Below are 16,631 nucleotides of genomic sequence, written 5' to 3'. Positions count from 1 at the left end.
CCCCACACACACACACACACACACACACACTACCCTCGCCTTGTTCTCCCCTCTAATCCCTTCTCTCATTCATGTCCTTCCATCTCTCTCACACTCTCTTCTTCATAAAATGGCTCTTGAATTAGGGAGATCAGAGGAAGACATCTGGGCCTTAAAATAGCTCAAATTTGCATGAATGTTTCATGGACATTTTCTCTTGTATGTTGTGCTGTGCAACACTGAAAAAAGGTAGATGTGTTTGGTAGAAGATATATTTTCCTTCAATGGGACACCATCATTGTTATAAATGGGGTCTAATGAACTGGCATAACGAGAAAAGAGGTAACAAAGTATTTTAGGATACATGCAAACTGTTGGGACGTGCAAAGGAAGGAAGTAATATAAAGAACCACGCCATTTTATATTAATATACTCTGGATTACACTGAATCTCCACACCTTGATCGGCTGAGTCAGAAATCTCCAAGCTGTGAATCATGAATGACTCAAGCAGCTTTAACAAAGTACAGACAGTCAGGGGTTTTGTTTTCCCACAGGGTCAGGGATTTGCTGTTAAGACTCACCACACCCCCAAGTTCTTATTAAACTTATATTTCTTTAGAAGGCAATTCAGGAACAGGTATAATTTGTGCGACTATAAGAGCAGAATCTGCTGCTGTGGGCCAAACAATTGATAGAGTTCAAAGAAGCAAATTGAAGTTTTGCTCAACTGCACAGTCCCATTTCTTTTTAAACACAGTGTCTCACATGCAAAGTGCCTTGGAGAGGGAATGACAAATCAAAAAACACCAGCAGAAGCGCTGGAAATGTCTTTCTACAGCCAAGAACCCACTGAGAAGCAGAAGAATTTGGCAGCGTAGGCTTGAAATAAGTTTCAAGAGTATTTTCTTGTGAGCAAATTTTACAAATCACAGGAGGCACCAAGATCAATAAAGGAATGGGGCAGAATCTTAGCTGCACAGGCTTAAAAATAACAGAGTTAAGTTATTGGAAAGATAATTAAAATTATTGAAATAACCCTTTGGATAAAATAAATGATTAAAAATGCTTAGTGCCTGACTGTTACTGCCAGTAGTGGAATGACTGTGAATATACAAAACATTATGCATTATGTAAGGAAATATATACAATATGTTCTGATACACTGAAAGTCAAATATGCCATGTCTGTACACAGGGAAGACATCAGCCAAAACATCTGTGTATGTTGCTCTTCTGCATTACAAAAGAATTACCCTGAAACCAAACCAGTTTGTATTCACTTCAAACTTGTCTGAATATTTCCTACCTGGTATCAGATACTAAACTGAATGTAGGTGATTGTAAAACAGAGTTAATAATATCCTATTCATCCAAACAACAGGAATAAAGTCATGTCACATGCATGTGTATTGTGTTCAAAGTAAGGATCACTAGTTTTGGTTTGTTGGTTTTTCCATCAGTCTTGGAAGCTAGGTTAACTTTAAAGCATGGTAGATTATCAATTCTACTAACAATGCAGTGTGGAAAATAGCTTTCAATCATACAAAAACATGGAAAATAAGTGTGCATGAGTGTGTACACATGCATTCTTAGGCCCTTACGTTGGCTTGGATGCTTCTGCTTGGTCGGTTTGGAGTTTCTCGCCTCCCTCCACCTCCATGGTGCAGTAGACAATCCTGTTCGGAGCCAGAGACTTCAGCCCCTGCACTTCCATAATCACCACCTGGGAAGCACAGACACCTCAGTGAAGGTTGTAGAGGAGGAGTGATTCATCTCTCGAAAGAGGTCATAGAGGAAAAAGTTGACAGCAGGTGTGCAGGCGGTAAATCCTTCCTGCTTGATAGAAATTTGAAACATACTATCCCAGCCTCAGTCGCTATTTACACTTGTCGCTGGTGCCGTCATATTACAAACATTTCTAATAGAACAGCCCATGAAATTTGCAGTCATCATTCCTATGGACCTGAACTCTCTATCATCAAAGCTGCTTGTAGACATAATCTACCACATCAAATCTTATATGCAGTCTTTAATCACACAGTGAATACAGTACAAACACTGGCAGGGGTAGCTGTTATATTGTGACTGTAAATTCCTAGCAGGACAACCAAAGACAGAAATATGTGCTGTCAGGACAATGCATCCACTTTCAATGAGAGCATGCACCAGATCTACTGTTGTCTTCATGGTGCCAATGTATTTAATTTGACTGTCGCTGTTAATATATTATCAGTCCAGCCGTCCTACAGATCCATTCTATATTTGCACCTGTAAATAAAAACATCATGATAGTGAAATTTCATGTAAATGAAGGACTATTGAGTGGATGAGTTAAAGGAGATTCAAAACATCCACAATTGTTAGGTTTGTGTGTATGGCATCATCATGCATCAACATCATGAAACTAATAAAAAATGATAAATGGTGAATGACTTATTCTAACATAAAGCTGATTCCAACTATATTCTCTAAAGGTTTCCTGGTCTGCTGCCGAGGGATTTCTGGTAGCTGCTGCGGCCAATCAGTTGGAAACTAAACAGACTTGAAAATTAGGCTTCACCAAAACTCAGCGGAATTGGCACCTCACACAAATTACAACTATTCTGCAAATAATTTCAGCGTTCAAAATCTGTACTTGTGTGCACGACTTGCGTGTTAAGGAGCAGAAGAACGGTGTCACATTCTTTGTACATTATGTACTTCCTGATTCTGAAATAGCAGCACATCATAAGGAATGAGGTGTGATTTCTCCCTGTTCTGTGGTGATAGCTCATCTCAGACAAGCTGATAACAGGATGACTCACGTTCCCTGTTAAAGAGCAGGTAAATGGATTTGTGTGTGTGTGTGTGTGTGTGTGTGTGTGTGTGTGTGTGTGTGCGTGTGTGCGTGTGTGTGCGTGTGTGTGCGTGCGTGTGTGTGTGTGTCAGCCTGTTCTTCACATACCGTCTGTTCAACCCCCTGAACAGGTCTGCTATCTGTTTCTATACATAGTCTGGAGCAGACAAGTAGTCGATGACAGCTCTGATGTATGAGTTTAGATAGTCTAATAGGATAATGTTTGCTCCATTTGGATAAAGTTAGAAATCCTGAGAAATATGTCAGAATGCTTTAAACTTTGTAATGCAATGTAGTTACTGCACACACCCAATTACTGTATACAATCTATCCACTCATGCAGGGTACCTCCAAAGTGAAGGACAGAACCACATCGGACTTGGACAGTGTGTTCTCGTCCTCCTGGCCCATGTCGATGATGGAGGTATTGTGTCCACGTTTCAGCTTCTGGAGCTTAAACTCTCCACCCTTCGACACGGGCATGCTCTCCAGATTGGCCATCAGCTGATTCACTGAAGACTTGAGCTCCTCGATGTACATGGCCTCCATCTCTTTAGACACAAATTTGGGGAACTTACCACCCTGTTGACAAAAGCAGAAACGACTCAGCATAGAACCATATCCTTCATGAAAAGGAACAAAATCTCAAAAGCAGCATGAGCGCAGACTTCTTCAGATTATGGATTAATATAATATGGATAAATATTATATAAATATATATTCTATGAAATACTCCCATGCTTTCCTTTGTGGCTGGCAGCGCACACCATGATGCGCACACCATGATGTTACACCATATTAACGACATATTAAATATGTAACAAAGCATATTAATAACAATCGGAGTCCCCCCGCAGAGTCTGACTCACCCTGGCAATCTGGTCTGCCATCTGAAGACGACCATCCAGCTCTCTTCTGATCTGCGCGGCCTGCTCATCCAGGTTGTCCAGCTATTGATAAACAGAGAGGAGAAGGTCAGTGAGGTCACAGTGCTTTAATACAGCCAGAGGCCAGTGTCAAAGGTCACCTCCATCTCCCAGCTTCATTTATCTCACCATGAAAGATGAGAAATCCAAACAAAAGAGTCTCAGATCTCTGCTACAGTGGCAAAATGTTGAAAGAGTGAGTTATGGATGGGCAACCATTTCGTGCATGAAAAATAATGAGGTTACTGACCACAAGAGGCATTATCGAGCAATGTTTTTAAGATCGGGTTCCAGTTTTGTCTGTATCTTAGACAACGACATACATACGTGACAGATGAAGGTGACCCAATGTTTGCCCTGACACTGGTTTCACACTATTCAGCCGATCAAGTGTTGGTGGCGGTAACATGCAAAGAAGCGTAGAAATGCATCTGCTAATGCAGTGAAGACTGCAAGCTTAAACCTCAAGGACATAAGCAAAACATTTTGGTGACAAAAGCAATGCAGTCCGAAAGGTGCTCGAGCAGACTGGTAATGATGATGACTGGTATATCAGGGCATAAAAAGGCTAATTAGAGCTCCAGTTTGTTCTAACTGGCTGCAATCATAGCAGCATGGTAAGGCAGCACACATGAATAGATCAAAATCAAAAGAAATCCATCACTGCCTCACAGGAACCATGCTGCCATCACCATAGAGACCATGAATGGACCACTGTTTGTGGAGTAGGTCTTTCTGGAAGTGTTGAGTGTTTGGATATTTTTTCCTTTTTCTTGTTGATTTCAATCAGCAGAATGAAAAATTCAGCTCTCTGAAATGGTCAGGCTGAGAGAGAGGCAGTAAAAAATAGGGATCACATCTGTAATTAAGACGATGAAATGCATCCAAAGTGATAAAGAAAGGTTAGACTTGAATGAACTATTCCAAATAGTTTTGCAGTGGACAATATCAGCTCCGGGCGAAAGATGCCTGACATCTGTTAGCCCAGTTTTTGCCCTGGAGTAATGAAAAGCCATGAGAAATTCATGGCTCTCTCACATCAATAATGAATGAGAGTTTTATATTAGCTGACACGAGGAAATAGAAGAGAGGGCTGATGTCTCTTTCTTGCTCTCTGCATCTGTATGCTGCACAGTTATTCTCTCAGCCAAAACGCCTAATTCTTGTCAAATGTGATGCCGTGACTCATCAGTCAACACCTTTTCCTCTATGAGGACGTGGGACTAATTGAGACGTAGCTGCAGCACAGTTGTACCTGGGGAGTCGCAAACCTTTCTGTGTTGTATGAGTTCTTAGTGAAAAATTTAGTCAACCTCGCCTCACCCTGGTGTTGTTATATTGCAAAATCCTTGAGGTTTACACATATCTTCAAAACCAGGGTAAAATATGATGCTGTAGTTTTTGTGGAGCACATATTTCAGTTTGTGTGTGTGTGTGTGTGTGTGTGTGTGTGTGTGTGTGTGTGTGTGTGTGTGTGTGTGTGTGAATATTTGGAATAAAATTTGTCAGTTTGTAAAAGGAGTACATCTGAACTGAAACATATACTAGCACAGTTTGTACTACTCTAACTTTGAGAATGCAGACAAAGTGAAATAAAGACCAATGTGAGTTTCAATGAGACAAAATACAGGCTTTCTTTTTTTGCCCATTAGTGGGTAAATCATTTTTATACAAAGTGGAAGCAAATCATTTATATTTCTTTTGTAAATTTCATTATTTGCACTTTGTAAAATAATTTTTTCAACGATGGTATTGTTGTTTTGTATATTTAGTATCAGTGATGGACATATTAGGAACCTGGACACAGCCTGAGATAGAACCCTAATTAGGTCAAAATAGTCTTCATCAGGACAGACAAAGCATGATGTGCCTGGGAAGACTTGTTTTAATTTTTATTTTATCACTAACAAGAGAGCACTTTCTACATCGCTGCATAGTCTCTCCAACGGAGCACCTGATTCTGTCTGTGATACAGTGCATTAAACTCCTCTGGTCTCCTGCTGCTGTGACGCGTACCGGAGCTGACCTCTCTGTGCCTCGTGGTATTTCGCCCACTCCTATTACATTAACGGGTCTTGTTTTTCAGGCTTTATCATATTGATTCACAGCCTTTCCTTTTTAGGAGAGAATGAACAGAAGTCACGGCGCAGCCATCAACAGTAGGGGAGTGGGGGCAAAACTTAGAGGCGCTGCTCAGCTCGGCCTGAGATCAAGTAGCAGAGAGGACATGAAGCAGGGAAGAGAATAATCTGCACATTGATGAACTTAAAAACAGTAAAGACTACTGTTTTAAGTCTCATAGGAATAATGAACCTCTTGGTCATAGAAGCATTAGGGAATCGTTTTTTTATCGTTAAAATCGTTGTTGTCTTAAATCCAGATCTTTTTCTGATATGGATTCTTCCGGCATCGCCAATTTCTGTAATCGTTTACTGATGTGCACATTATGAAATGATATCGACCAGATGGCTTCCTAAATTGAGGACAGTTAGTGTGAACTGTCAAGTCTAGTGTGTTACCAGTGCCGGCCACTGAACAGCCACCCTGCTACATAACCCAGAGTTCCTGTTTAGTAGAGCACATAATCAGACTTTGCCACCAGCTGCAGCAGAAATGCAGCACAGTAGTACTCAGTGCTGTGCTGCCACGCAGTGACACTTTAGCAGTGGTGGGCATCCTGTGGTGGGAAGTCTCACAAGCAGGAGTTTTCTTTCTTTTCTTTTTTTTTTCCATTGCCATGTCCGAAAGCAGAAAACTAGACTCATCCACATCCATAATTGTGGCTGATACTGATTGCCTTTCTGCCTGAGCTGTGCGCGAACGACTGCTTCTCCCCTGCTGCTGCCGCCGATCCCGTGCTGTGTGTCAAAACACTCAGAGCTCTGGGCAATATTGGACTGCGGTGCCAGCAATCCCAAAAGAACTGTCAGTGCCATGCCTGGAAAATCCAGCAGCTTGACCTGTCAGTGTTTGACACTGCACTTCTAAGGTCTCATCTATATACAAAAAAAACACAATAGACATAAATCCATGTGTCCAGGCAAATTCTCAAAACTGCAAAATCCTCAGCAACACTTCAGAACTGCAATTTAACACTGCAGCGGCAGCAGCTGCTAATACTGCTCATTGTGACTATGTGCAGATTGCAGCTCGTCTGCAAAATGGCTAACATGATAGGAGTGACTCTGAAGCATGTAATGTGAAGGGGGATGGGGCCGGTTTCTTCCATTACTCCCAACTCTGCCTTGACAGGAGTGAAAAGCAAAGACCGTCCTGGTTGTGGGAGGAAGTAAAGCTGGAGGTCAGTGTATGTGTGAACTAACAGCCACCCCCTACTGAGCCCCACAGCACCCCAATCTTAACAGGCCTACCACTACTGAAAGGTCACTGTTGTCAATGGCCCACAGGCACGATATAGGTGGACAGGCATCTCATATAAAATAAGACTGGCTAAAAGGTAAGTTTCTCTCTGCGTTACTGAAGCTGACAGGAGCACTGCAGCTAAATAAAGGTGACACTGCCTCAGTGTTAGCCAAGCTGACAGCAGGTTAAAGGTGACGGAGCAGAAGCAGGCTGGTAGTTAACAGCCCAGCTGATGACAGATTCCCAGGTGGATGCTGGGACATTAGCAGCAGACAGCACACCCAGCCAGGGGCGGATTCTTGTAGAGAACAAAGACGGGGCGGGCAGGGCTACATCTGAGCTGGATGGGACCTGGAGGAGTCGAAGCAGCTGGTCTATATTTAGACTTGCTGTTTGTGACTGTATGTGTGTGTTTGTGTTAAAAAAAAGTGCGCAGTGTGAGGAAAAGCTTCTCTTTTGTGAGTGTAGCAACATGCAAGGCATGCTAATTAGAGAATTTGCTCATGAGTTTACATTGTACAAAAATCTCCACCTCAACTTCTAACATCTTGATGAACTTACAATCAAGAGAATTATTTTTTTCAGACTAGAGCAGAGATTTGGTTTATGTCATCTTTTGATCTTAGTTAAAGCTGTGCAAATCAGTTAATCTATATTAGATTACTGTGTAATGCGACAGGGTCACTCATAGGGGAAAACCATCACCTAACGTCACAGTTCCCTTCAGCTCTACACAGCGTTTTGGTGTCTTTCAGCTCAAAGTTTTGGTTTTATGGCCACAAACCTTTTGTTCGCCCTCACTAGCATGCAACAACCTGTTCAGCACCAAACATAGGTCTATAAGTGAGCAACCAGCTGAACACAGTGGAGCGTCTACCAGCTAAAGAACCAGATATTTCCCTCAGGAGCTGGTACAAACCAAAACACAGATAAAAAAGAGAGTGAATATTGGATTTAAGTTCGTCAAGTCACCTGAAATTCAACTCCTAATAAATATTAATGCTGCTCCTTGGCCACTGTCTGTATATACAGGCATCTGTTTGCTAGAACATTACGCTAACCTAAAGCCAAAATCAGTTACTACAGGATTAAAGAAACATTTTTAAAACAAGTTGATTTGTAACATTACAAGAGACAAATTCAAATAATCCCTGGTCATTGGCAAAAGAAAATGTGATTTTATGGTATCACAGGAACTTTTTTTGTAGTATAGTTGAGTTATGACATCCCTTATCAAGGACAAACTTGCACTTTTTTTCCCTTATAATAAACATTTCACAGATTCCAAACCACGCGGGTGCAGTCAACCTTCACCCTGCATTTCAGCACCACTGATTTTTCAGTTTAGAGGTGGCTGGGTAGGCACAGCAAATGCTTTCATCCTCTCCCAATTCTGTGTGCAGTGAAGAAGCTCCATTACACAATTATATCAGCTACAGGCTAAACCAGGAAGAGCTTAGGCCTCATTTCCCAACTAACAGTTGCTGACAAGACAAATTAAAGAGGAATGGGGGGTGGGGGGACCTCCTTCAAAGCCTGTAAGAGGAAAAGCTGATTTGAGTATGGTCTGTCAGTCTGGCAAGCCCACAGGCCATGATGACTCTTTGGGGGAAAAGTCTCATTCTGATGTGCCTGTGCCTTACTTTGACTTCCAGCATTAGGTAATTTAATCAGCCACTTGAGATTAGGGAATAATTTTAGTTTGTGTGAATCCATTGGTGTGAATAAATATCAATGATTTAAAACTTCAACGTGAGAAACTGTAAGCGATGTTAACATTCCTGGAGCTGAAATGATTGTCAATTAATTGATTAGTCAATAAATGGAAATTTAATCACTCATCTAATTGTTTCTGCATGTCTCATAATGAAATTAATAAAATTATGTTTTTGACTGTTATTTAGAAAAAAAAACAATCTTAATATGTATTATATCCAATAGAAAATAATGGATTCTGAAAATATCTTTAATAAATTTTACACTAAATAATTAATGAATCCAGGAAAAATCAAATTATCATATCAAATTATCAAATTATTCAATAATAAGCCCTACACCCAGATACACACAGCCAAAAATTTTCATATCACAGGAAGCAAATATTAAATTTTAACCAGGTAATTTCACTAAAGCTTATAAAACCCAAATGTATCCCTTTTTTATGTTAACACTGATAAATGACTGTATAAAGTGAAAGAATGGCTCATAATGAAAAGATTACAGGGCACTGACACCAAATCTGCAGTTCTGCACAGCTTTGACGCTTTTTAAGGTCATTGTTTTGGTCTTGTGTCTGGTTCATCAACTTCCTGCGGGCAGCAGTAAACAGAAAACCAGTTAAGAAAACTAACCACATTTGTGAGCTCAGCACTTGGTACATCGTCCTCGGTTATTCGGTTACATAGCATTCCCAACAGCAAACCTCAGTGAAAAAATACAAATGTTATATTTTTACCTGTTATCCAACAGCAGATTATATCTCAAAATGTTGTAGTTTTGTGAGCTGTAATTGAAGATGCCAACAATTTACGGCGTTCACATTCAAGTAGCAGTGTTTTTTTTTTTTTTCCTAACGTCCCGTGAATGCAGCGTTAACGCAAATGTTTGAGTAAGTCAAATATTTCCAGCGAAGAAGAAGAGTTTAAACCATATACTGTAAATAAAAATGTTGGTTTTGCCCTGGCCAAACATTTTGTACTTCTGGCCAGATTACAAACAATTTTGAAAATCAAATAAACATCCGGTAACCTGCTGCTTCATTACAGGTGCTAAAAAAAACACACAGCATTTTGTTCGTCAGGTTTACGTAGGAAGTCGTTGTCTGACCGAATCACGCAGTGACGTACCAAGTGCTGAAGTGTATCAGAGTTGGCGGAGACCATATAAGAGCTAAAAGAAGACTCACTATTACTTAGATTTGTCTTGTCGCTGTAGGCACGAATCTGAATTAAGGCAAATGTTGCTGCTTCTTGTCTGCAGAATGTGAAAGTAGCTAGCAGTTAGCTAACAGCCCGAACAAGCCGGTGACATGGCGGTGACTTTTGCATTTCTGCCCACTAGTGGCCAAACGTTCTTTAATGCACCGCTGGTGGTAAAGTAATAGCCTACTTTGTCCCCAATACATGGTTGCAACTGGGTGTGTTTTTGTCAAGCATGTACCTGTACTTTCAGATAAATGTGCTCATAGCAAAGGCATTTTTACTTAAACTAAAACAAACTGTGAGCCACACCACATCCTAAAACAAAAGTCTGTTTTATTGTAGGAAATATAATAAGCAACATGAAAAGTCAACACAAAGTTCTATTAATATAGTTAAACCAATTATGGTTTTGCAGAGAAGACACCAAACACATTTTCTTTCATTTGTTTAGTCATGCTTGCTGTCACCACACCTAAATAACTGTGCAGCCATCAGGGAGCGGAGCATGCTCAGAGTCTGGCTGGTGCAGCCGCTGGCCGTACCAGTCTAATCAGTCTGTTAGTCATTTTCAGAGGCTGCTCTTACTTCAGCATGAGACAGAAATAGACCAATGCTTCCTTTCTACTGTTTGGATGTAACTGCAAAAAGCGGAAATCCCCAATGATAACAACTAAAAAAAGAAAAGATGGCCTCTGAATCCCAGCCAGTCCATGAAAACCTTTCATCAAATCCCAGCAGCCTAGAGCCATGCCGACTGGATTGCCATGTCTCCTTTTTAGTGAGGATTTTATCATTTAGTAGAGGGCAATATACGGCGACTGGTTGCTTACTGAGGAGATGCTCAAAGTCACCATTAGTATGGTTTGATATATTCATTACAACAGCAACTGACAAGAGCGAGAAAACTCCAAGCACAGCTGGAAAAGCAGCAGGAGAAAAATGGAAGTATAGTATGTGCCATTGACGCCTACCTATAATTGTCAAAAACTAATATTGAATCACAGCATGACACTGTATATGCACATCTCTGCTGCATGTATGTCTTCATAATAGTGTATTGTTCAATGTTATTCAGCAGCTCTGTATTGCTCAGTGTGGGTTTTGTTCACGGAAATGCTATTATGTTCTGCATCCAGATTTCTGACCCTAAACTAACAGCTTTGCTGCTTGCACATTAAAAAACTAGGTTAAGCATCTTCAAAGGCTTGGAAGGAATAATGCACACTGGATTTGGAGGCTATGGCGATGTATTGCACCTCAGCATTAGTGGAATTAACTAATGAACACTCCACAGAACAGAGCCCTTATTGATCTTTGCCAACAGAGACATTTGAACAATTCTGAATCATCTAATTTGTTTAACAGCACCTCATGCCATCCGACAGATTTATACATTAGAAATTGTCGAAAGAAGGATGACACCTGTTCCAAAGAAATTGAACGTTTTAAACTCATTGACCAAGAGGTGTGTCCACTTGATTTAAATGAAATGGAGAAGTGTGTTTTTTATGCGTTAAATGATGAGCAAATGTAAATGTGTCAGAGGCGTCCTCCAAATCCTGCCGTGATAAGACTTTTAATCAAGCTCCTGAAGAAAGAATATATTAGTGCTGCTTTCTGTGTTTGCATAAAGAGCAGTAAAGCCGTGAAGACAGCAAGGGAAAGAGAGTTATGTCTGACATAAGCATGTCGGTGTCTTCTATTATCCACATGCAATTTCAATATACCTCCCCTTCAAAATAAGTATTGCTGGCCTTGTATGAGATGTATCTCGAGGAGATACTTTTAAAATACTGTACATTCAGTTCCATAGATAACAATTACATGTTTAATGCTAATGAATCAAAGAGTAAGCATTATAAACTACTAAATTAGAACTGTAACCTCACGGTTAACTCATTATTTTCACATATTTAGATTGATAACCTGGTGACTGTAAGAGTTTTTGCACTCAGCCATAATGGAGAATTTTTCCTCAGCAGCAGCATTTTTTCACAAGAATTTGGTTTTGGTGAAGTGTGAAATTTGTTCTTATATGTGAAGGAGTTCAGAAAAACAGCAGGGATGTGCTGAACCAAATGATACTGATTCCGATACATGAGGCCAGGGTTTGACTGATTGTATTAATGTAACTGATTAATTTTCTAATGACATTGTCAAGGAAACTGTATTTAATTGAACATATCATGGCAATTACCCCATCCACTCAATAAGGCCAGTATGAGTGGTCATACTGTTCCAATGCATCAGATCAGTGCACCCACTGAAAGGTCAACCTCAGAAGTTGGTCTGGGGTCAACTTCAGGCCAACTCCAGGGTCCACAGTTTATGATCTTCAGCACAAGCCGGGGGCTTTTGTGGTGTATAGAACAGAAAGTTACAGTGTGATGCGAAAAATTTGAAGGACGGATCTAATTTTGAAAATATGTAGAAAATAGGAAATGGCATTTATGACACAAATGTCAGTGATAGTGTATACTGTTGGGAAATCCATCCATGCTTTGAAAAGATTGCATGTGTGAAAACACTACCCCAACCCTAACTGGGCTGTTGATAAAATGAAGCATTAGTGGGCCAGCACTCAAGTATTTGGGCCAAGTGTATAAACCCTCTGAGATGTATCACATGTTGGCTGGAAAAACTCACCTGACAGGCTTGGTAAAGCAGCTGGTGCTCAAACTTTTTGATGCCAAGGATATTTTGGAACATCTCATACAGCTGGTCCTTGCTGAGGATCAGCTCAGAGGCCGCGCTGGCAGTCATGCGTTGCTGTGCCTTGCGTGGATCCTCATCACCACGATAGATGGTGTCAAACTTGGCCATCCAGGAGCTGAGCACCGTCTCCTTGCTCAGCCCGTCAATCTCTGGCAGGCTGCGTACACGCTTCTCGATGTGCCTCTTGAACACTTCCCTGAAGTCATTGGCCGAGAAGCCGCCACTCTGGACCATTTTAGCCACACGGTCACTCTTCAGGAACACCTACATTGTGAGAGACCAATGGGAATAATTGCAGTTATCTAAGAGCTAAAAAAGAAGCACTTGTTATTTTAAATGATGAGTTATGATGAGATCAAGACTTCTGAACAGACTCGTATTTTTAGTACATTGACATGTGTAGGTGTGGTGAAAAGCTTTTCTGTAATATTTAGTCTCAAACTAACCATCTGCCTTTGTCAGCAAAAGGAAACCTTTCAACAGATTCTGTTTTTGTGATGATGGTGAATAAAAACAATCTGAGGCACATACAGTATGTAAGGCTGTGACTCAACACTGCCAAGGCTACTTTCTGTCTCCTGCTAATGACAGACTGACAGGGACAGAGGCAGACGAGGCTGTATTGTCACAGCATCGAGTGAAGTAACCATCAGAGCTGACTGTTTTTGTCACTCTGACAGTCACATTTTGTTCTTAGCGTCTATTATGGCTAAAGAGCAATGACTGTTGTACTGAAACACTGCAGTACTTCCCTGTCATTCGGTGTATGTTTGCGTGTTCAAAGGTTTGCAGCTGAAAGTAATAAGATTTTAAGTTGGTCTGTTGGTTTGTTTCAGACCACGGCATTTAGGGAAGTACACAGAGCAACCTATGATCATCAATAGTTTCACTAATGACAGTGGCGTACACTGTTTTAATAAAGATGCTACTTTAAGTTGATGAGAAAATTTGCATATTTTTCATTAATTAATTTACCATATATTTTGAGATATAATTAGAGCGATTAACACACTGCGGACAAGGTGCTCATTAATGTAGCATTTTCATATTGCTGTTACACATTATGTTGTGGTGGCAAAGAAAAAAAAGGTTTTAGTCATTCCACAATTATCAGTGTCTTACGTAACTCTAGCAAACACATTTCTTAAAACAAGAAGTAAGCCATATTGATTTCAAGTGTTTCCGATTATATCATCATTCAGCACATTTTCCAGGGTGTTTAAGTATTCTGGTATCATACATGGCCTCTTGCAAGTGCAATAATAATTAGCATTACAACAATGCATCTATAAACAGTACTTTAAAACATAATTGTTTCAACAGCCACAATCATAGGTTTTGTTAAATAGAAACATAGGTTCACTGTCAGGTGTAAGGGCCCCCTTCATTTCATATAGATGAGAGGAGAAAGTGACAGGACTCATAAGAGAGAATGGGAATCAGGGCTGTGTCATATTTACATGTATCATAAGTGCATCTTCACAAACTGCTCCTCCCTTGATAAAGCATTTGCCTAGAGTTTGGTCAGAGACTGGTGATGGTCGGATGAGATTTTTGTTCCACACTCACTTTCAGTCAAGCCTTTCTTTGCAGTATGTGAGTGAACATCATACAAAACTGGAAACATACAGTGTGTTAAAGCTTTCTGCTGTTAATTTTGAAAACCCAGGCTTAAGCATAGTATACTTCACATTAACATTAAATATCATAAACTTGATAGAGGTCATCTTGTAATTAACTTCTGTGGCAGTCTGTATATGTGGTCCTGATGGTTCCTATTTCATACTTTAGTTTATCATAATGACTATGCTTGTTTTTTCCATCATGAATTTGGCCTTTAACATATCCCTCTTTCTGCTACACCTTTTGTACTGCATGCATGGTGATAATGACTTTTTCATCTGCAGATTGAATAGTGAGGTTGGAAAAGATGGCTGTCAGCCACATGGTCTGACTCATAATCTGCGCAGTGAAAAGCTTCAGCCACCATTTTACCACTCAGCCGACTGAATACAAGCATTTTGACATTGAATAGTAATAGGACTGTCTAGTGCTTTTTGGACTTTTTAGGCTGAAAGCCAGCCATTTCCTGTTTTGAATCTGCTACAGTCCAGACTACAATATGATGCATATACAACAATGTATACTGTGGATAACATGTCACAAAATTGCTGTCAATATTAATGGTTTATGAATTTTCAGCTGCATTTTTATAGATTGAAAAGCCAGAAATGCACACATATGGATGACGTACATGCACAACACATTCAGTGACTAATTTTAAAGCATCAAGTCCCCCCAACAAAATGGTTCTAACTATACTTTTGCTGCTATGGTTATATCGAGTTCCTACCTCATAGTAGCTCTGCACAGCATTGATGAATGCTTCATCAGCCACAATTTGTGTGTCTCCATTGAGGAAAGCCTGGAAACGATCCTTGGTCTGCTGAAGTTGCTGCTTGGTAATCTGTGGAAGCAAAAGCAAACAGGGGGCACCTCAGAGTTAAAGCCATGATATGAAAATGTGTCAAAAGAAGCACGTTAGTTTGAGCAGTAGTAATATCTACCCATTTTTGAATGGCTTATTCTGGGCACAGGGTAAGCAGAGCAGTCCAAACATCCTTTTCCCTGAGAAACTTCCTTCAGCTCCTCCTGGGGAAACACTAAGTACTGCGAGGCCAGCTGGGGGATGTAATCCCTCCAGTGTTTCCAAATGTCTACCTTTGCATCCCCTTTTAAGATGGGCTCAGACTACAGGAGTTTTATAATCCTAACCAATTTTGAAATCAGGTTCACAGCACAGAGAAACTTCACAAACGTTCTTTCTAATTTAAGATATGCACACACTACAAAATTTTGAAAATAATGGAGCATCACACACCATGGGATATTATTAAGGATAACGTGCCAGAGGGAGCAATCAGGGAGCAATGCACCACCTCATGTGATCTCATGGAGAGGCAGATGTAAACAAAATTGTGTGGTGACTGTGGTGCAACAACTTACTTGCTGTAATGTTAGTAGTAATTTGCAGTGAGAACTTAATTTGTTATTAATTTCAGTTATCTATCTGAGCTATCAGTTATCTGATATTATCAAAGGCGGCCCCAATGAGTCTGCAAGCAGTTCGGGAGGTTTTAAAACTGGATCTGTAAACCCCTCACATTACCAGATGATATGGGCCAAACATCAATACCAACCAAGGTCCCACACCAGATTTCTCTTCTGACTGTCAGGAGGGGTGAATTGGGAATACATCATCCAAAAACACCTGTAGCCTGAGCCCGGCTTTAAACAGTCATGCACCTCTGAAGGTAGATGACCAGGAGGAATTTTTACCAAGTGCCTAAACCACATCAACTGGCTGCACTCAAGGAGCAGCATCTCAATAACAAGGTCCTCTGAAATCTCTGAGCTCCTCATGCTATCACGTGGGGTAATACCAGGAACATCATCTCAACTGACTGTATCCACAATCTCCTTCTTTCAGTCGCTACCCAGACATTGTGATGGTTAAACTGAAAGCTTTGCTATACACCTCAGCTCTGTCTTTACTACTTACAGTCTGATACAAAGCCTGCATTAACGGAACCGGTGCCTGCTAAATGCTGGTCAATCCTACAATCCTTTTTACCATCATTTGTGAAAAAAACCCCAAGGTACCTCAAATCTTCCACTTGGATACTCCCCCTCCCTAACCTGAACAGAGCAATCCACCAACCCGACCAAATTACACTCAACTGCAAACCGCTCCAGTGGACTTTGTAGGTCATGGTCCGATGAAGCCAAAAGGACAACATCATCCACAAATAGAAGAGATGCCACCGTAATATCACTCAACTGGACCCTTTCCAGGCCTCAGGTGCACTTTGATATCCTGTCCAAACATG

At 40.6% G+C, this 16,631-nt stretch overlaps 1 protein-coding gene across 14 annotated transcripts in view; it reads right to left on the bottom strand.

Moving 5' to 3' along the window:
* The window catches only part of cadpsb (Ca2+-dependent activator protein for secretion b), a 66,795-nt gene that overhangs the window by 35,068 nt on the left and 15,096 nt on the right, over positions 1 to 16,631 (bottom strand). For all 14 annotated transcript variants that reach the window (XM_087176048.1, XM_023414274.1, XM_087176046.1 and 11 more), the window contains exons 2-6: positions 15,095 to 15,208; positions 12,673 to 13,005; positions 3,686 to 3,766; positions 3,165 to 3,398; positions 1,582 to 1,703 (exon numbers count right to left, since the gene is read on the bottom strand). In XM_087176048.1, the coding sequence (XP_087032174.1) occupies positions 1,582 to 1,703; positions 3,165 to 3,398; positions 3,686 to 3,766; positions 12,673 to 13,005; positions 15,095 to 15,208 (884 nt within the window). The remainder of the gene's footprint in view (positions 1 to 1,581; positions 1,704 to 3,164; positions 3,399 to 3,685; positions 3,767 to 12,672; positions 13,006 to 15,094; positions 15,209 to 16,631) is intronic.

The sequence above is a fragment of the Seriola lalandi genome, unplaced genomic scaffold, assembly GCF_002814215.2.
Source record: "Seriola lalandi dorsalis isolate HSWRI2012SDOR001 ecotype SW California unplaced genomic scaffold, Sedor1 jcf7180002054522, whole genome shotgun sequence".
In the NCBI taxonomy this organism is placed as follows: Eukaryota; Metazoa; Chordata; class Actinopteri; order Carangiformes; family Carangidae; genus Seriola; species Seriola lalandi.
The sequence above is the reverse complement of the archived record's forward strand: the minus strand, read 5'-3'. Positions and strand labels throughout refer to the sequence as shown.